Raw genomic sequence first — 20,839 nt, 5'->3', positions numbered from 1 at the left:
CAAGGATTGCCAAACGGGTATCGGGTATATACCGGTCGGCCCGCGGTCCGGTTCGACAATTCTTGGCCCCATTTTTTATTTTGGGAGTTTTCTCTCTTTTCAAACTTTTTCTATAAATTTAAGTATAATTTGATTTTTTTTGATGTTTTTTGATGTTTTTATGATCCCGATTTAAGCTAGATGATGCATCATATTGCTTTAAAATGATACAAATCATAAAATAAACAACATAAAATATCTTCAAATTAGATACAATCAATTACATACTTTTAAAGCACTCTTGGATATCTAAAATCAGGTTGAGTGGCGATGCCTCTCGCAGATATCCGAATCATCAGCATAATAAGGACGTAAATCAACCTACCCTTCTAACCAAGCGGCGTTGTAGTCTTGTATGCTCAAACCATGAGGAACGCGCGTCGGGTTATAAGCACTCTCGGATCTCTCGCTGAAACTTTGGCTCTGAGAGGTGTTTTCTAATTGATAATACGGCTGCGGAAGGGCCTATCTGAATATGTCGGCAGCAAAATTCGACCAGTGAGATGCTTCGGACTGCATAGGATAGTAGCCATCTGAAGATGCTTCAGACGTACTATATTCATATCCACATCCATATGGATTATAGGCTGTTGTGGCTGCAGATAATAGGATTTAGTATACGACTTAGAACTGATACGTCTATGGATCCTACTCCACATGCGGAATTTTCTGCAACTGCATCGTGTCCTCCTGAATGATCTCGAGGATTTTGTCTTATATGCAATCGTATCCTCGCGGGCTCTATCAGATCGTATACTGTGGTCCCTATCTTGTGTAGCGTGCGTAAAGTGGGACTCACCGGTGTATCGAAAACCAACCTTCGGCTGTATGCCTGTATCTCATAAGCAGTGGTCTTCTGTCCTTCACTTTCTCTCCATTGAGGCCTTTTATTTTTTTTGATTTGCTAGATAACTGTCTTTTTACCCTTCGTGCTCCTCTTTTCTGGCTATGTCGCCCTTCCGATCGAGTCGATCGAGTACCGTAGTATCCTCGTTTGAGCATCTCTCGATCATCTCTTTGAGAGGATGTCTCAAACGAGAAAAAAGTAGGTGATTGGCTCCCTGCGGCTGCGGCTGATTAGCTGTGAGAATGCATGGAATATTGTGCTTGTCCCATTGCTCTGCATTGACTCTAGCCTCGCTGGTTATGAAGCTGGCAAGTCGTGGAGGCGATCCTGCCTCGTCAAGCTCCAGCTCCTCCTGCTGGCCCACAGCTAGCCGCTCATAGGATCATCGTTATCATCGACGAAAGCCCTATGGATCGGATCTATATACTTGAGCTTCACTTCTTTCAGAATGCACTTTAGCCTCAACCACAGATTGTAGTGGATATATACAAGATTGTTGAGGCGCTTCTATGTCAAACGGTTTTTTTACTTGCTGTGGATGAGGGCGAAGGTGGATCAGTTGCACTTACAGCTACTCGAAGAGACCTTTTAAGAGAGGATCCGGATAGCTATCCGCTTAAGATTTTTTGCGGTCAGCCCAAAATGAATCCACCATTCAGCTACAGCAATATTGAAGAAAAAGAGATATTAGTACCATATTAGTAACTATCTAACGCCAGGTGAATGTCCTCCTGATATGTAACATATTTGGATTCATAGTTGTCTTATCCATAATAGCTGCTCGCTGTCCAAAGCTGTTGCTGCCCTCTCTAAATAATTTGGTTTATGAAAAAAAACTATGTCGTACTATGTTAATAATATAAGATACCGGTATACTTACGCAGAGCTGCCAGAAGTTCGTCATCCATATCAATTCTAGGTATGTTGTATTGGAATTGGGGATTCAGATAGTATGCTGCACATAGAGGTGACCGTCTTAGTAAAATTATATACGTACAGGAGCAGTCTAATTTTTAGTGTTCTTACTAACCTGCTAGATGCAAGTCTTAGCCCAATTGGTAGTCCCATCGCCGCTCAATGATGTCGATATACTCCTGAGCATGGGCTGGATCTGCCTTCATGATCTGAGCCTTTGTCCTCTCCGTCACGTAATACAGAAAGTCCATCTGGGGTACCTCTTACTGTCCATGGTCCACAGCAGTTCATATAATGGTTTGATAGCCTTCACTATCGCAATGGCCCGCTGCCAGAATGTCTGCTTCGTCACCAAGCCTTCAATCTTGCTTCCTTCGGTGCCATGTTGGGCATATCTACTTTTCTGCGACTCGGTACTGACAAACATCTGATGTAGGGCTGCTTTCTTCTCGAGAAGGGTATCAAGTGCAACGTATTTGGTAGCAAACTGTGTGACTCATAGTCTCAAAATTTCTCCTTTTGTAAACCTTTTCAGTGAAAGGACCCAACTATGGTTATAAATATACTTGGTGATGCTTTGGGCTATTTTCACCGTATGCTGCACCTTACGGATCTTCACAATATCCATTAACATGAGGTCGATACAATGTGCAGCACATGAGGTCTAAAAAATATGTGGTCGCCGCTCCATCAAGATCCGTCGGCGATCTTATATTGTGATCCATTATCAGTGACGATCTGCATGACATTCTCCTCTCCTACCTGATCAATCACCTCCTCAATAGGTTTGAGGATATATGTGGAGTCGTGCACCTGATCCGAAACATCAACCGACTTGTGGAAGAAAGTCTTCGTATCATAGTATGTCAGAAAGTTGATGCTCTGTTGGTAGGAATGGTCCAACCATCACACATCACAGTCAGTCCATATGTGGGCCACTTTGCTCTTGTAGGAGGCAATCCATTTCTCTAGCTCCTTATTGTTGTCAAGAAGCTCATCGTAGATGTTCTTCGGGCCTGAAGGATCTACACTGGAACCGACAACATGTATGAAGAAAATGACAGATCTGTAGTACGTATTGTCTATTATATTCGCTGGGATGTGGTTAAAATGGAACTAGGATCCAATAGCTTGCCACATATCCTTCTTCTTATCCTTCTTCAGCGTTGAGTCAACCCTATGCTGCTTCGATTCTCTGTTGGAAAATGCATGCGGATCTAAATCATGGATTACGCTCCTGGTGGATCCCTCTGGATGATTTTTTTTGGTTACCAAAAGCACCCAGGATAGATTCAATCCCAGTCACCGTCTCTACTGACGCCCTCCCTGACTGAGGAGGTTTTCTGCAACTATGGATCTGGCATGCTTCTTGCAGAACCGGAGCCCGACTCATAGAACGGGGGGCCCAAATCGAGCCCTATGTTTGGCCACCTTCTCCTGCTGCCACTGATAATCTAGACCCGTTTGCATGGTAGCCTGATCTGTGCCTTCTCGTTATCTGGAGGGGAGGCCTCCTCTGACTCCCTGGAGTGATAGGAAGGTGCTCTGCCGGCTCGGCGTTCCACCTCCGTCTTCTTCTGCAGCGCTCTCCTTCGCTTCTTTGAAATCAGCGAGGTTCTTTCTCATTAGCAACCGAACCTGCTGTGGGCATTTGGGGCACGTAGCTACATCGGAGTAATTACCAGCAAAGTGCTGCTGTCAGCCTGCTTACCCCTCCTTTCTTGAACTGCTGGTGGCAGCTAGTTGCACTAACCACTGGTGCTGGCTCTCTAGCATTTGCCTATGCTTCTAGCCAATATTATGCTCTGGGGGGGTTCTTTTTCTTTGATGGCTCCATTTCTACACCAGATCGATCAAGTACGCTAGTTTATTAATTATTTAAAATTATAAAAATATTAATATGAGGACGATAATTTTTTTATGTCAGCATACACATCGTCCATAGATCTATAACATAAAAAAATCAAGCCCAAATCAATTTTTGAGCTATTTTTTCAAAGCCCCTAAAAAAAAAGAAGAAAGAAGATAGGGAAAGAAAGCACATCTTAATTACCTTGGCTCTTCCTTCTGATAGCCTGAATCAATATAATTTGTATCTTTTTGGAAAGAGAAGAACACTCTCTTCGGCCTGAATCAATTTTAGGAAGGCCTTCTTCCTTCCCTCGCAATGCCATCCGACTTTTATAGCCGAATGCGCAGGCCAAAAAGCCAAAGAAGGCCTTCCCAAAAAATGCCATAGGCGCGCGCCGGCTGTGGCAAAATTTATCGGACTCGGTGCGAACCGACCGGTTCGCACCGAGTCCTGGCCGAACCGGACGGCAACCATCCGGTTTCGGCCCCGGTACCGGAACTGGTTTTGGCCGGAATTACTGTGGTTCCAGCCCCTATGGGGCTGAAACCGTTTTTCCATGCCCGAACCAACCGGTCAGAGGACCGGATTGGCTCGGTTCGGCCCGAATGGGCGGTACGGCCCCGGTTCGGCAATCCTTGGTTTAGACAATGGAGTTTGAAGAAGGGCAGATGGCTTGTAATGAAGATGAAGGAGGCACTGATGTTCTCGTTGGCAAGATCAATGATAGTTTGTAGTAGGAGGTGGAAGAGAAATAGAAAGATTAAATATTTTCCGAGTTTTTAGCTTGGCATGGACTTTGGACAAGGCATTCCCCTTGAACAATAGAGGGATTTTTAGATTCCAAAATCCTTAGGTTCTGGTTACACCTTTCAAGCCTATCCCAATAAAGAGGTCCTTGATCCCAAATAACAACCAAAGGAACCAACATTTTAGGCGAATTGGCCGAAATCTATGGATGCCTCCACTAGACTCCGTATAGGCAAGTTCTCTCAAGAAAGTGTGTTCCATGGAGATTCCTCCAACTCTTGGAGTTATGCTGACCAGCTGCGGAATCTCAAGAACAGTGTGGCAGTGGCATTGGCTTTTGCAAACCAAGCTCATGATGCTCAAGTTTCCTATCAAAATGTCGAATCACGAGCATTGGCCTTTGGTAATCCACCAAAAGATGGATACAAATGCCATACAAAAGCCTCCCAGATCACATCGATGCAGTGGTTGCAAGCAAGGTAGCATCTTTCACTCCTGTTATATTCACGTAGATCAGTGACAACCAGGAACTCTTTGTTCCTCCAAATCCATTGCTACTGAATGGGAAGGTATCAGGAAACCTAGTCCTTTGTAATGGTAGCAAGTGCATGGCACCAGAAACTCAGTGTAAGTCTCTATTTGTACCCCCTTAACTTCTCTTTTTACCTTTTTAATGATAATTTGTAATCTAAATCAGTAACTAGTTAGCTGGTATCTTTAGGTTCATGTGATTTTTTTTTCTTTGTTTTCAGATTTAAAGATGGATAAACCCCATCAATCATTCCCATTTCTTATAGTTAATTTCTCTTGCTTGTATCCTGAAGGATGGATATTCTGTTTCTGTTCTCCCGAATCTTAATTCCTTGCCAGAGAAAACAGTAAGTGTGGATTTGATTAAGGCAATGGCCTTCGCCATCTGATGCAGGCGGTTGCCAGCAAGATAGCATCTTTCACTCCGCTCATGTTTGCGCAAATTAGCAGCAGCCAAGAATTATCCGTGCCCCCAAATCAATTGCTGCTGAATGGGAAGGCGTCATCGAACCCAGTCCTTTACAATGGTAGTGACCGCCCAGCACTGAAACCTCAGTGTAAGTCTCTTTTTTCCCCCCCCTTAATTCCTTTTTCCTTCTTTTGTAATGGTAATTTGTCATCTAAATCAATAGACAGTTATCTTGTATAGTTCATGTGGTTTGTTTCTTTGATTTTTGGATGTAAAGACGAGAAGACCCAACATCCATTTCTATTTTTTCTTATAAGTAATTTCTCTTGCTTGTATTTTGACAGATGGATATCCTGTTTCTGTTCTCCGAATCTTGATTCCTTGCCAGAGAAAACAGTAAGCATGAGTGTGAGTAGAGTGATGCCTTTGCCATCAGATGTAGCCATTGCAAGCAAGATAGCATTTTGTTAACTCCGCTTATGTTTGCACAGATTAATGGCAGTCAGGAATTGTCTGTTCCCCCAAATCAATTCTCACTAAATGGGAAGATGTCACAGAACCCAGTCATTTACAATGGTAGCAACCACCTGGCATCAAAACCTCAGTGACTTCTTTTTCCTTTTAAAATAATAATTTGTAATCAAAATCAATTGCCTGTTAGCTGGTTCTCTAGGTTCATGTGATTTTTTTTAATTTGTTTTTTTTGGATGTAAAGATGAGAACCCATCATCCATTTTCTTCTTCTTGTAGTTAATTTCTCCTGCTCATATCTTGACAGATAGATATCCTGCTTCTGTTCTCCCAAATCTTAGTTCCTTCCCGGAGAACACAATAAACATGGATGCGAGCAAGGTGATGCCTTCCACCCCTATGATTGTGGAGAAGAAAAAAAACTTCTCAAGATCGCCTCCCTAGGGAAGTCATAGATTTGGTAAATGAAACAGTCAATAAGGAGGATATGCAGGAGATAGGGAAATGGCAACCTCTTGTAGGGAAGCAGGCAGAACTATGCTTCTCACAGCCTGTAATGTCATATACTTCGGAGCATTTAGTGCCATCACAAATAGCATCTTTCCAACAAACGGTTGACAGGGGAGTTGTGCATGAGGAAAATGCGAATTGGCAATCCCCAACACAAAAGCAGATTCCATGCTTCTTAAAGCCTAGAGTGAAATCTTCACCTGTGCCTGCAGTGCCATCTCAGACAGGTTTTCTTTGGAGCCTACAGTACCATCTTCTTTGGAGCATGTAATGACATCACATACAATTTCTTCCCTGCAACAAAGAGTCGTGAAGGAAGATATGCAGGACAAGGAGGTTCAGAAATGGCAGCCTCCAGTGCAGAACCAGATGGAGCTTTGTTTTTTGAAGTCTGTAGGTACATCTTCTTCAGAGCCCAAACTGCCATCTCAGGTAGCTCCATCCCAACAAAAGCAAAGTGAAGTCAATGCAATTATATCATCTGAGGAAGCCCCTGCCCAAGAACTGGATGCTCAGAAACATAGTGAGAGAGAAAATCAGGGAATAGACTTGAACAAGAAACCGCAGCAGAAGCCTAAAAGGAAGAAGCACAGGCCCAAGGTTATTCGAGAGGCCAGAACACCAAAGCCAGTAACTCCCAAGCCTCGGACCCCCTAAGCGAGCCAAGAATAAAGAAGAAAACCCATCGGGTAAGAGGAAGTATGTCCGAAAGAGCAGGGTCCAAAACTCTATGGATAACCCCACAGGTGCTTTAGGCGAAATTGCTCATCTGGTCAATATAAGCAGGACTAAATCTGTCAGACGGTGTTTGAACTTTGATTCAGAAGATTTGCAAGCAAGAGATGGCTGTGTAGGATCAGCATCAGCATTTACATGCAATGCCAAATCTCAAGCTCAAGAGAAATGTGTTGCAGGGCCTACTATGACCTCAAGCACAGAATCAACTGTACATTCTCAAGGACCGGAAGCAGTGCTGGGCAACTCTCAAACGGGAACCCCATTTGATCTCAACAGTTCAACGAATCAAATGCCGAATCAGCATGCAAACTTGGCTGAAAACCCAACACCACTTCTTCAACCCTGTAGAAGAGAGATGATGGGGACAAATGAAATGCTGGATGGTTATAGAATAATGCCAGAAAACAGGACCATATCTCCTCGGCCTTCTAAAAGAGATTTGATTAGAGAAAGTCCACACGAATTGGCTAGGAAGAATGAGTACCTGAATATTTCTGCCAACCATGAGAGGTCTCAAGAAACTGGTCAGAGCAAGCCCGATTCACATAAAAAAATCTCGGATGTGATAATGAAAAGAACAAAAAGAGACCTTAACTATGTTGATAATCCTCAGTTTTCAGCAAGTATAAATTTCACACATGCCAATAACGGGATGGACTGGGTTAGTGAATGTCATGATAAAGGCAGGAACAACCCTTACTTTTCTGAGAATTGCAAAAAAAGGAGAATAGAGAATGAGCAAAGTGGACAGAACAGATTCACAAGCAGTGCTTCCTCCATGACACATATGCCCCTGAATAATTGGAGAATAAATCAGGTGATGCCAAATAATTCTGAAGTCTTTATTTTTGCTGATGCACAAAGGTTGATTGCCCTCGATAAACAGCAAGCTTCAGAGTGCATGCTGTCATTTGATCGATCAGAAAGCAACATTAGATCAACAGCATCAGTTCAGGCCCATAATTTAAACATTTGTTAGTGCCACTATGGACTGCAACTACAGTTCAACACCTGTAAGATACAGTAGCATGGACTGCACACATATAACAACACCTGTAAAGCAAACTGGACACATTTGTGCGGATTACAACCAGCCATCATCTCCAGGAAAGCCCTTAGGAGGCAATGATAGTCAGGAAAGTGAGATTTGCGAACTGCAGCCTTCCATGGAAAGCCATTGTTGTAAAGACCAACATGAAAATGAAACCAAAAAAGCATACAAAGAAGCAACAAGATCATCCAGTCAATCCCAAATCCTCAAAAACCAACAGAATATCTTTGCAAGACCATGAGGTTGCTACATACGATTCTGAATCTTCACCTGGAACAAAAAGTGCTCAGCCAACTGCACCGGCTTCAGGAAATTCAAGAAAGAAAAAATTCATTTCTCCAACCCAGTCACATTCATGACTGCCAAAGCAGCAGCAATTTCAATGAATCAGTTAATGGCAGTGGAATCTTAGGAGCAGTAGTACCACATGGCAATCCTTTAGATGATATCATTCAGAAGCTGAAATGTCTAAATATAAACAGGGGCCGTGATGGTGCTACAACTCAAGCACAAAACGCTCTCATTCCTTATGATGGAAGAGGTGGTGTAATCGTTCCATATGAGGGCCTGCTCAATCTTGCTAGGAAACGTCGCTCTCGGGCCAAAGTTGATCTGGATTCAGAGACAAATAGGGTATGGAAGCTTTTGATGGGAAAGGAAGGCCGCGATGAGGGAACAGATATGGATAAAGAGAAGTGGTGGGAAGAAGAAAGGCGAGTTTTCTGTGGACGTGTAGACTCATTCATTGCCCGGATGCATCTTGTTCAAGGTATTGTTACCTATCTTTAGTTTGACTTAAAAGCCGTGCTTACTTTGGGTTATAGTGAACCCCTTTACTGTGCTTATTCCATTTATGACCCGCCAAATGTAAGAAAAGTAGGCTGTTAGTTTTGAGGACAAAGTGGGTATCATGAAAAGAAGAACTACTTTTACCTCAGAATAAATCACTCCACATCACATGGAGGAGTAAGGTTTGGAATTGCAGTAAGTTTCTTTTTTTCCCCAATCTTTTTTACTCATTATGCTATAACCAAATTGTTTAATGATCATTCTGGTGAGAATGCTTCAATGTTAGTTCATATGGATAGTGGACTGCCAAAAATAGAAATCAATAGTTTCTAAACTATGGGAAAAAGTATCTATCTGTGCTGATTCTTTGTGTATTGCATTGAAGAGATTCATTTTGGTACCCTCAAAGTGCCAATCATGAGTCCCCATTGGAACTGCAAAGATGTGCAGTGATTAGATGCACGTCTCCATGTATCCCAGTTGTGACTGAATAAAATATTTATTAGCAATGATGTCCTTAGTTATATTAGTTCATTCTATGGAGGCAGGTCATATCTCTGGCCAAACAATTTAATGGGAAAAGATATAAATAGGAACTTGAAATGGTAATATTTTAGCTAACAAACTAAGGACATCTTAAATCACAGTATACAGTGATTATATTTGATAGATAAGGGAAAGAGATTCCATTCAGTAAAGTTGTAACAAGTGAGAATGTTTTCTATACCCGTGGCATGTTACCCACTACTATTGACCAATGTAACTAACTGAGCATGTCTTGTTAACTTCCTGCAAAAATGTGCTCTCTGGCAGGCGACAGACGCTTCTCTCAATGGAAAGGATCTGTTGTAGACTCAGTTGTTGGTGTCTTTCTTACTCAGAATGTTTCAGACCATCTTTCAAGGTAAGATCAACATTCTGGAATGGTTGGTAAGGGCAATTATAGAAATATATGAGACAGCATGACAAGCTTGATTATTGGCATTCTCTTTTGCCTGAACTATTTATTCACTATTATTTATTAATTTTTCCAGTTCTGCCTTCATGGCTCTTGCTGCAAAATTTCCTTTAAAGTCAAGGGCCAATAATTGGAGGTCGGATGCAGAAAAAATGAACACTTCTGAAGAGCAGCAAGAAAGATGCATTAATGCTTCTGAAAATGCCACTAAGTGGCAGGAAAACATGTTATATAAAGAATCATATGACCGAGATTCTGTATTGATTATTGGAGAAAAAGAAAGGGCTAGCGGTAATGAATCATATGGGAGCAATAAAGGAGGTGCTACAGCGGACTATTCAAAAGGAAAATGTTGGAATGCACATCAAAGAGAGCTAGAACATGGTCATGAATCGTCTGATAGCAGGAGAGGCATTCCAGCTATAGTGAAAGGAAATACAAGTTTCGCAGAACTCAAAGAGAAAAGGTTAGTGGAGGATGTAGCTCCATCCCAAAACTCTGTTATTTCATCTCAATACTATTCAGAATACCAAATTCAGACAGCTGATCTGAATGGATCAAGCTCATTGTCCAACTTTGAAGCAGAAGAATTGGTAATTGGGAGTATGTGCAACGGTATGGACAGTTCAACTTCATTTACTGAGCTTCTACAGATAGCAGAACTTGGAAGTCATGGTAATGAAAGGATTCTCTCAACAGATTCCCTCAACAGGCTTGCACGATTGGATGTTGACAAGAGAAAAACAGTCTTGGATCGATCTGAAAAACTGGAAGGTGCATGTCCATCAGTTGACACATCTGATTCTTATTTCCATAAATCAGAGTGCGACTTTATGGGGGCGTCATGTGCTCCTTTCATGCTTTATAATTTTAATAATTTCACAAATTCTGGATTGGTGGGAATGCATAATGCCAAAATAGTAAGGCGTGAGAGCAGATCTCATCAATCCTCAACTGCTTCTGGGATAACCAACACAAATAATTTCAACTCGGATTGTGGTCCCTCTGCAAACAATGCAATTGAAGCTATAAGTCAGAAGTTGATAATAACTTCTGAAACAGTACCTGCAGTTAATTCATATGCACAAATAAGCAAGCAACTTGTGCAACCATTAACCAGCTTAGAAACAGCAGATTGCATTGGAAAGTGCTCTAATAACAATGCCCCAAGGGAGAGAACTGGGGCCTCATTAGGTAAATCAGTTTTCCACGAATGCTTGTCTTTGCAAGATGAGTCTATTCAGAACTTGCAGCAAAAAGAAAAAGAAGCAAACTTCGAAGTTGAAAACACTCAAAATGCAGAGAAAGTTCTACTATGTCAGAAGCAGAATTCTCGGAATCAGCAAACCTCTCCAGACTTACAGAACAATCAAAGGAAAGCATTGGAAGTTGCAGAGGGAGTTGAATCAAATTTTAAAAATGAAAACCATAATTCCCAAAAGGTTTCATCTGACACAGAAAATAATGGAATAAAAGCAAAGAAGAAAAAGGTTGAGAGTGAAAAAAAGAAGACCTATGACTGGGATAGCTTGCGAAAAGAGGCATATAACAAAGGTGCCAATCAAGAGAGAAGCCATGAGACAATGGACTCACTTGACTGGGAAGCAGTAAAGTGTGCAGATGTAAATGAGATATCTGAAACTATTAGAGAGCGTGGAATGAACAACATGCTGGCAGAGCGGATTAAGGTATGCTTCCAGACAGCTCAATTGTTGATATTTTCAGATAAGTCTCTTGATGACGGCTGGGATAAGGGACAATTCATCAAAACTAATGCATGTCAAGTAAAAGGCCTTGATTCAGCTAAGGTCCATAATGACACATTGCAACTTCTTTTATCCCCAAGATTCAAGATCAATACAAAATTTTATCGGTCTGGAATCACCGCCTCAAAGTTTTAAAGTAATATTATTGTGATTTGAGTGATAAGCTGGAGTCTTAATGCTGAAATGATGCTCAAGGTTATATCTATTACAGATAATGACATTTATCTCCAAGCATTACAATACATATTTAAGTTTTTACTAGAAGAAAAGCATTACAAGTTAGTATGTGTAAGTCCATATTTGTCACAAATACATCATAACATACTTTTCTATGGTGCAGTATACAAATTGTATATACAGTTGCAGATGTTTCATTTGATTCACAACAAACTAAAAGAAAATTATTAAAAAAAAGATTTTATAAAAATTATTTCAAAGTCAACTGCTTAATCCATGCATTTAGAAGACGTATGAATACTACTCATTGTTGATTGTTTTCTTCACAGGAATTTCTCATCCGACTGGTTAGAGATCATGGAAGCATCAACCTTGAATGGTTAAGAGACGTTAAACCAGAAAAAGCAAAGTAAGATGAAAAATATTTTTACAAAATGTGCTTGGTATTCTCATTACGACACACATGAACCTAGGAATTTAGACATGAGCGAAATAGACATATTTGCAACTTGGCCTTTTTAGTACCTTCTAGTCGATTTCAACTTCTACTTATTCAGTAACTTCGATAACATGTCCTGGAGTTTGTACAGGCTTGGTTTGATTGATGATGTGGCTTATTATTGAGTGAATGGCAAAGATTCCTAATAACGCAATAAGAGCTTATTGACTATGGTTACTGTTATAACTATTACAACCAAGGATTGGAGTCTCGGAACCAGACCCTGTGGGTTTTCAGTACCAGGTGGTACGGGGCGGCATGTACTGACCCGACCCATAAGGGTAAGGTACGTTGTTGCCTGTGAAAAAAAGAGGGGCCAGAATTTGCCAAAAGAGAGGGTGCCAGGTGTAGCCACACGAAAATCAGTATAGTGACATAAGCAGAGGTTATAGGCTATAATAGAAAAGAACGGTGGAGGAGAATGTGGAAAACCCCTTCTAAATATACAAAACAGGGCTGTTGATTAAGGATATCATCTTCAGCATTGAATATAGATATTTCTGACCAACCCCATGAAAACGATAATTTTGATTTGGAACTTACAGAAATCTAAATGTTTTGCTGCATTTAGGGACTACCTCCTAAGTATACGGGGATTGGGACTGAAAAGTGTGGAATGTGTTCGCCTTTTGACGCTTCATCATCTAGCTTTTCCAGTAAGTTCTCTCTTTAAACAATTCCTTTGCAGAGAAAACTGTACAGAGTTTAAATCTTACAGGGGTACTTTTTCCCACATTACTGACAAGGTTGACACAAATGTTGGCCGCATATGTGTAAGACTGGGATGGGTACCAATTCAGCCCCTTCCCGAGTCCCTTCAGTTACATCTTTTAGAGCTGTAAGTATGTTTAATTCGTTGCTAATACATTTTTGTTTATTTATTTTATCATGATTCATGAGACACATAATAAATGCATATGGCAAATGTCCAATATGAAGAATCTAACCCTATTTTCATTTTCCCTAAAAGGTATCCTATTTTGGAGACCATTCAGAAGTATCTCTGGCCTCGGCTATGTAAGCTTGACCAGCGGACATTGTAAATTCCATAATCATACTCCAAAAAATTTATTTGTATTCAAAAGTATTGCATATGGCAGAATATTATTAAGGATGGCAGAATTGTTCTAACTATTATTGTATAAAAGCTATACCTTTAAACCTTCTTATTCTAATCATATACTTGACTGCACAGATATGAGCTCCATTATCAAATGATTACCTTTGGAAAGGTAATGCTCATGGACTAAATAATAGATTATACAATAAATATTCTATTTAAATATGAGGGAATAGTTTACTCTTTACGTGCTAACATGAGATGAGAATTATGAGTTCTGTGCAGGTTTTCTGTACCAAAAGCAAGCCAAATTGTAATGCATGCCCAATGAGAGGAGAGTGCAAACACTTTGCAAGTGCCTTTGCCAGGTTTGTTACTGAAGTAATATACATTACCATACAAGCAGTAATATTTGCATGTAAGGGATTTTTTTTAATGGCGTTTGTCATCCCATGGTGAATGAAATTGGTATCATGCAAGTGCATGTGCAAAACACTGGAGTAATGTAGAATTCATACAGAAATAATGGTTGATATCAAGTTCATAAATATATATGTATTCCATAATTGACATTGATCAAGAAAGAAGCAGCACTCTTACCAATGTCTCCAGAATTTAGAAAATCTAGCTCATTTATTGTGTCAATCCAACTGGAAGTCGCATTCAATCTTGAACTTTTTTCCTTGAGAAAAATCTGCATATGTGAAAATGAGAGCAAACAGGAATACACTTCTATTTTTCTGTAGTTGAAAATAATATTGGCTGGGGTCTGTTGCATTATAGTCCAAAACATAGTTATGTTTTCACCTTAAAGTCCTTGGAAAGACACTTCTGTGCAAATGTATGATGTTTGGATTATAAAATTTATACTTTGGTTTCATGCTGTATTTTTAACTATTTCATATAATGCAAAAAGGGGAAGTTACTAAAGCATCCATACATAATGCAGTGCAAGGCTTGCACTTCCGGGACTGGAAGAGAAAAGTTTAGTGAGTTCAACAATTCCAGTTGCTTCTGAGAATGGTTGTACACCTGCTTACAACCTAGAACCCCTACCTCAACTTGAGGGGAGCACATTCTCACAAGAAAGAACTATTTTTAATAATTGCGAGCCCATCATTGAAGAACCAGCCACACCAGAAGCTGAATGCCTAGAAACCGAAGAAAGTGCAATTGAAGATGCCTTTTTTGAAGAGCCTGATGAAATTCCTACTATTAAGCTCAATCTTGAAGAGTTTGCACAAAATTTACAGAATTATATGCATGCAAACAATATGGATATTCAAGATGGCGATATGTCAAAAGCTTTAGTTGCTATAACACCTGAAGCTGCTTCCATTCCCATGCCGAGACTTAAGAATGTGAGCCGCCTACGGACAGAACATCAAGTGTATGTATTTATGCTCCTCTCCTTTACAGTTAAGGGTGTAAATGAGCCAAGCTCGATTGAGCTTGGGTTTGATCAATCTTGGTTGAAATTAATTTTGAGCTTGAACCCCAAGATCAAGCTTGATTTGTTCACTAGTTTTCGAGCTTAATTTCCAATTGAGCCCAATGGCGAGCCTAATCAATCAACTCGACAATCCTAAGTTGATCTGAAATCAATTCAAGCATGAAACAAGCTTAGTTCAAGCTTGAATTAAAGCTTGATTGAGGCTTGGTTCAAGCCAAAATTAACAATTACTTGATTCAAGGAAACAAAAGATATTCTAATAGATAGTTAATTGTCTAAATAATATATATATCATAATATAAACACATTCAGGTCCTATCAACCTGAGCGAGCCGGGTCGATTTTTGGCTTGGGTTGTAATTATTTTGAGCTTGCTTTGTTGGTTCAAGCTTGGTTTGTTTAGCTTGGAATGATCTTGGATCAAGATTTTCTCAAGCCGAAAGCTTGCACTCCTCATTTCATTTGATACCCCAATATACAGCCCACCAGCTAGCGAAGAAATCTGGATAGAGTCTCTCCAGTGTGGCTACGACAGTTAAACTCATTGTATAGGGTCAAATACTGCAAGGTGCTGTTTGTGTATGCTAACTTACCATTTTCCTTGTTGCAGCTATGAACTTCCAGATTCACACCCTCTCTTGGAAGGAGTGAGTTATTTCTTTTAATCAGATGACAATTTGCATCATCTAAAGAATACTTAAACATTGACCATTTGCTCCTGAATGTATTACAGTTGGACACAAGAGAGCCTGATGATCCTTGTTTCTATCTTCTGGCCATATGGACTCCAGGCAAGAATATTTGCTCAGCAATAGCTATAATTGCAGCATTGTGCTTAAACACAGTCTGACTACTCATGTGAAATGTGAGATAGGTGAAACTGCACAATCTACTGAGCCACCTAAGGCATTCTGCAACTCCCAAGAAACGGGCAAACTATGCGACAGGAAAACATGTTTTGCTTGCAATAGTATACGAGAAGCACAAGCTCAAACTGTCAGAGGCACACTTTTGGTAATGTTTACAGCTTTTCTGCGGTAATTTGCAGATGTTTACTATAAGCAGATATAACTCTACAGACACAAAAAAATGAAAAACGAAAACGGAAAAAAAAGGAAAAGCAAAAATGTAAATTACTTTTTAATGATCAAATTTAATTTATGCCCAGATTAATTTCAGTTTTATGTTATTAATCAAATAAAATAAACAGATTCCATGTCGAACAGCAATGAGAGGAAGTTTTCCACTCAACGGCACCTATTTTCAAGTTAACGAGGTAAGTACTATTCTGATGACAGATTCAAAGGATTAAGTGAGTTTTCTCTTGTAAATAATTGTGGCTCCCTGTCTATATTAGACCATACAATTCTCACAACCAATACTCTGATGCAGGTATTTGCAGATCATGATACTAGCCGCAACCCAATTGATGTTCCTAGGGAATGGATATGGAGCCTGCCTAGACGAACAGTATATTGTGGAACCTCGATACCAACTATATTTAGAGGTAATTAGATGATGGCAAACACATTTTGAAGTCTACATGGCTTACAGATGTAGAATGATTAAGACAAGATGCTGATCCCTTGTTTCTACACTTGCTAGGTCTAACAACTGAAGAAATACAGCAATGCTTTTGGAGAGGTATGTAATGAAAACTGCTTGTTTTCTTCTCAAAGCTTCTATAGAAATTAAATATGAGAACCGGTAACTAGTTCCTTAAGATGTTACCTATGAAAGAACATAGAAAGGTGAAAGAAGAGATTAAAAAAATGAAATAAAAGAATTAAATCCTTTTTTAAAGGACAGCAGGTGTTTGCCTTAATATGACTACCGCATACTAAACTTTAGCTCTCTGGACAATTAGCTCTACTATGAAAAGATAAGAATGAGACACTGATATTTAATTAAACAATTATATCAAGGCACTTTTATACTGAAATTGAAGATCAAATATAAATTGTTTTAATCAGTAAGTTTCTTCCTTTCAAGAAAATAAATCATGCTACAGTGAATGACTGCAAAGAAATGCAATACAATGAAATGAGAATTTCATAGGACAAGCAGTTGAATTTCAAAGTTCTGGAAAGGTTAAGATCAATTTTACCTGCTGGTAGACTTTGCAGAATGAGTATTATCCATAATTTTTTTAATAATAATAACATGTAACAGTACGAAAAGGCCAATTCTAAATTTGTGCATTTGATTGTTAGTTTGTAGATCTTCAGGTAACGAATCACTATTTCTGCTCAGCAGTTATGCATGTCTTAGATACAGTTGGTGTAAGATATAGTTTGTTTAATAGAAGGGCTCAGCAATATGCACTTTCCTTTTTCATTTATTCCTATTCAAGGCCAATGCCATCCAATAGAAAGCATCTCCAAAATGTTTTCTGCTGCTTCTTCCCAAGGCTTCTTCAGCTTGTTTCTTCAGCCCTTACCTTCTTGTTAATGGAAACTCTTCAATGGAATTTGTAACAATGAATGTGCAAAAGTTTCAGAAAATATAACACAACAATCTGCAAAAGTTACTGATATCCTGCCTCTCCCATGAGTTTATAGTGCACCTCCCAGTATATGGACAATTTTTCAAGAGAGATACACTAATTGGAGATACCTCTTGCCAGGAAGGGTACCTTGGAAATCCTTTTGTATTCTAGGGTTTGGTATCATTACATAATTAGCTTAACAATCATCCAGTAACTTCTATAATTTTATTCTTCATAACAATGATTAGCTCTACCCCATCCCTCAAGTACTTTTCTTAGAAAAGTTTATGCCTTTACTCTTACTTGTTAGCACCAAGCTATTTCGTTATGGTTTCTAAATGGTCCAGCACTCAAGCCACATTCAGCAATTCTTGTGCATCCTAGAATACATCAATAAAGCTTGCAGTCATAGACAGCAACATGTTCTTAGAATCTTGCACTATCAACATGTACACAAACAGCTAGAAGTACATCCATCAACATCACTGACATGTGAGTTGAGGTATATATGCATATGGTATGAATCTTTAAATAGACAAATTTTGATCCAACAGCATTGTCAAGACTCAGATCCTAGTAGGATCTACCAAGATCTAAGGTATTAAACTCTGCATGTTCACTGACACATGCAATGCATGTTTACTTAAAAAATGAGCATTAATTTGAATAGATATTATATAAGATAATAAAAAGAAAAGAATTATATATAAAAAGTTAAGAACAGATTGCAGGCTATTTTATTTAGTTTTACAGTTCAGTAATTGCAGGATGTGTTAGCTTAGATTCCAATTTTAATGTTGGAAATATATCGAGAACTTTGGAAGTTCCCCAATTCCATGCTGATTCCACCTACCAGGACATGAAATGGAGAGAGCCAAGAACCGAAACCCAGTAAGATCTCTCCAGGGGTGGGGGGGAAGAGAGAGAGAGAGAGAGAGAGAGAGAGAGAGAGAGAGAGACTTGTCATACATGGGAAAGACTAAAGGTGAAGAGGGGCCGAAGACCTCAACTTTATCCTTATAGTGTGGATGTTAAAGCGACTTCTGTAGCTTTCTAAAGCCAACTTTTCAGGGGGAAAAAAAAAGAAGGAAAGAGAAAAAAGTGGTCTGCATTTGGCATCATTGTCCCTTTCTTTTTCTTTAAAAAACATTGGAAACAAAAATTCTGTTTCCATTTTTAAAAAATTTCTGACGACAGGTAATATGTTTGGTTGTTTTTAATTTTTTAATAAGAGGAGCCACTCGACCATGTTGAGGTTAACAGAAGGAGAGAGAGAGAGGAGATGGGCCGAGTGGCGTGAGGACGATGTTGGACTCAAACTGGCAATAAGAGTGAGTGATGTGCTTGATGGTAGTGGTGTGCTTAACGGTAGTGACGTGCTTGATGATGTGCATGAGGCAAATATGGAGAGGTTGAGCGGAGATCATAGGGAGGTCGGATGGAGGGGCTAAGAGAGGGATGCAAACCCACTTTAAAAAAAATGGAAGGAAAAATTCTTTTCACTTCTACTTTTTTAAGAAATAATGAAAGTTGTTAAGAAAAAATAGAAACAAAGTAACCAAACATATTTTCTGCATTGGATTATAGATTTTTAAGAGATACAACCTCTAATTAGAGGCTGCTTGCCCTCAAATTCGATATATGGCAGACCTTGATTGGTTCCAACTTCCAACATAGAATTATCCGGCTCGCATTTGCTGCTCTTTGTGGGGATCTGAAAACGATGTGCTGTTTTTTTGCCAGGCTTATTGTTCGGGCCCTACGCGTTAGGCCCCGGTCCCATTATGCCCTGGCCTGTACAAAAGAATCAAATCGTCCCATGGTCCATGGATATCTTTCGAGTCCACGAAGCATTCTCAAATTGTAACACGCGAGGGTTTTGCACATATCTTTGTATACAAAAGATGAATTGAAGAGATGTTTTGCACAAATAGGACTCCGCTTCCGTGTTTGACAAATAAAAAAATATTAAATACTGGAGTGTTCAAAAGTCGGGCTTCCCATGATAATAATAAGCAAGGCGTAGTCCTGTCTCGCGCGCTCGCTCTTTTTTTTTTTTTTGTGTGTGTGTGTGTTTTGTTTCTTGGGCCTGCCCTTTGTGGATAGTTTTTATCGCACTCCGTCATATACCCCATCCAGGGTTGATTGTTTTGTTGCCCGCAAAGGCAACAATCAAAGGACAGAACAGAGGTAGTTACAACAAAATAGAGCCTCAGAAATGTACATTGCTTAACTGGTCTGGCACTAAGGCATCTACAAGCATCAGGTGGCAGAACAAAGATATTGAGATTTATTGGTGACAACAGTACCACAAGATGGTAGGGTGAGTTTCTGTGTGCTTGCTAGAAAAACTGGCTTGAGCATTTCGTAGTCAAGAGATGGCGCTCCAAGTAGGCGCATGGAGACCTGATCTTGTCAAAATTTCTGCAAGCTTTTATTCAAGTAAAACATAGCAATTCTACCTTTTAGTAGTGATAGACAGCTGCATCTTAAGCTTTAATTAGTTCAGCCGAAAAAAAAAAAACTGCATACTTTCCTTTTTGACTAAGCGTACTTCCTGCCAACAGAAGCAAAAATACCTGTGAAGTAACTCCTGACCAAATTATTTTATTTTTATTTTTTTTCTGGAACAATTGTTTTGCAGGGTTTGTTTGTGTGAGGGGATTTGACCGGACAACAAGGGCACCGAAGCCCCTTTATGCAAGATTGCACCTTCCAGCAAGCAAGGCACCTAAGAATAGAAGGGCAGCGGCAGCCGCAGCAAAAGAAGACGAGCAGCCCCATGCGGAAAAACAGCCAACGATCGATCACCTGAAGCATGGACACCTGAGACAAAATGTATCTATGGCACCTCTCTAGTCTCTAACCTACCGATCGTCACAAATGCAGGCTGGTTGGAAAAGCTGATGCTAATCTGTAACATGATTTATTATTTTTTTTCATTTCATGCTCGAAAATGGGCTATTCTTCCTGGAAGTCGGAAAAAAAAAAAAGCATAACAGGTGGACAGATTTGTTGTTTCACCATCCTTCCCATTCAGTATAAACGAAGATCCGACCATTTGAATTTGTACCGTATGGATCAATTTTCAGTTGCCATTCATGAAATTGATGAGAGGCATTGCACAATGGTCATCATACAACAATTTGTCAGCTGAGACAATATTTGATTGCTTCATGAACAGGAACTTCAACTCCTCTTGACTTCTATTTTTTTTTCTTCTCGTCTTTCAAATTGTCTTGCATAACAATTTAACTGCACGACAGGCAAAAGGTGCTGGAACATGGAAGGCGAGTGGTGCTAAATGATGAAATCAAAAGAGCTGAAGAAAGCACATGAAACTTACATCCTCCAGCTGCAAGACATCTCTGCGGAAAGAAACCCGTGGAACAATGAATAATCGCATAGGGGATCATGTCATTGTAGTAATGTAACCATAACAGCGTCGCCCTAAGCCTTGGACGCTGCATCAGCATATTGGTCTCATTGCAAAGCTCAAAAATTATGCCTTTTTGAATTATTTTTGTTTGTTCTTCATC

At 39.8% G+C, this 20,839-nt stretch overlaps 1 protein-coding gene across 1 annotated transcript; it reads left to right on the top strand.

The window, feature by feature from the left end:
• Nucleotides 1-5,331: 5,331 nt before the first annotated feature.
• Nucleotides 5,332-20,507, top strand: LOC120109345 (protein ROS1A-like). The gene is given in 22 exon segments (XM_039123096.1): nt 5,332-5,488; nt 5,685-5,748; nt 5,832-5,916; nt 6,119-6,969; nt 6,971-8,033; nt 8,394-8,879; nt 9,713-9,803; nt 9,934-11,545; nt 12,130-12,209; nt 12,871-12,955; nt 13,046-13,137; nt 13,270-13,338; nt 13,495-13,531; nt 13,645-13,727; nt 14,309-14,749; nt 15,423-15,459; nt 15,546-15,603; nt 15,687-15,826; nt 16,023-16,088; nt 16,205-16,319; nt 16,418-16,456; nt 19,945-20,507. Coding segments are annotated over 19 exon segments (5,187 nt in total). The 5' UTR covers nt 5,332-5,488; nt 5,685-5,748; nt 5,832-5,916; nt 6,119-6,591; the 3' UTR covers nt 20,160-20,507.
• The last annotated feature ends 332 nt before the right edge of the window (nt 20,508-20,839 follow it).

The sequence above is a fragment of the Phoenix dactylifera genome, unplaced genomic scaffold (assembly GCF_009389715.1).
Source record: "Phoenix dactylifera cultivar Barhee BC4 unplaced genomic scaffold, palm_55x_up_171113_PBpolish2nd_filt_p 002065F, whole genome shotgun sequence".
Classification (NCBI taxonomy): Eukaryota; Viridiplantae; Streptophyta; class Magnoliopsida; order Arecales; family Arecaceae; genus Phoenix; species Phoenix dactylifera.
Note: the sequence above shows the minus strand (reverse complement) of the source record. Positions and strands in the feature narration are given on the sequence as shown.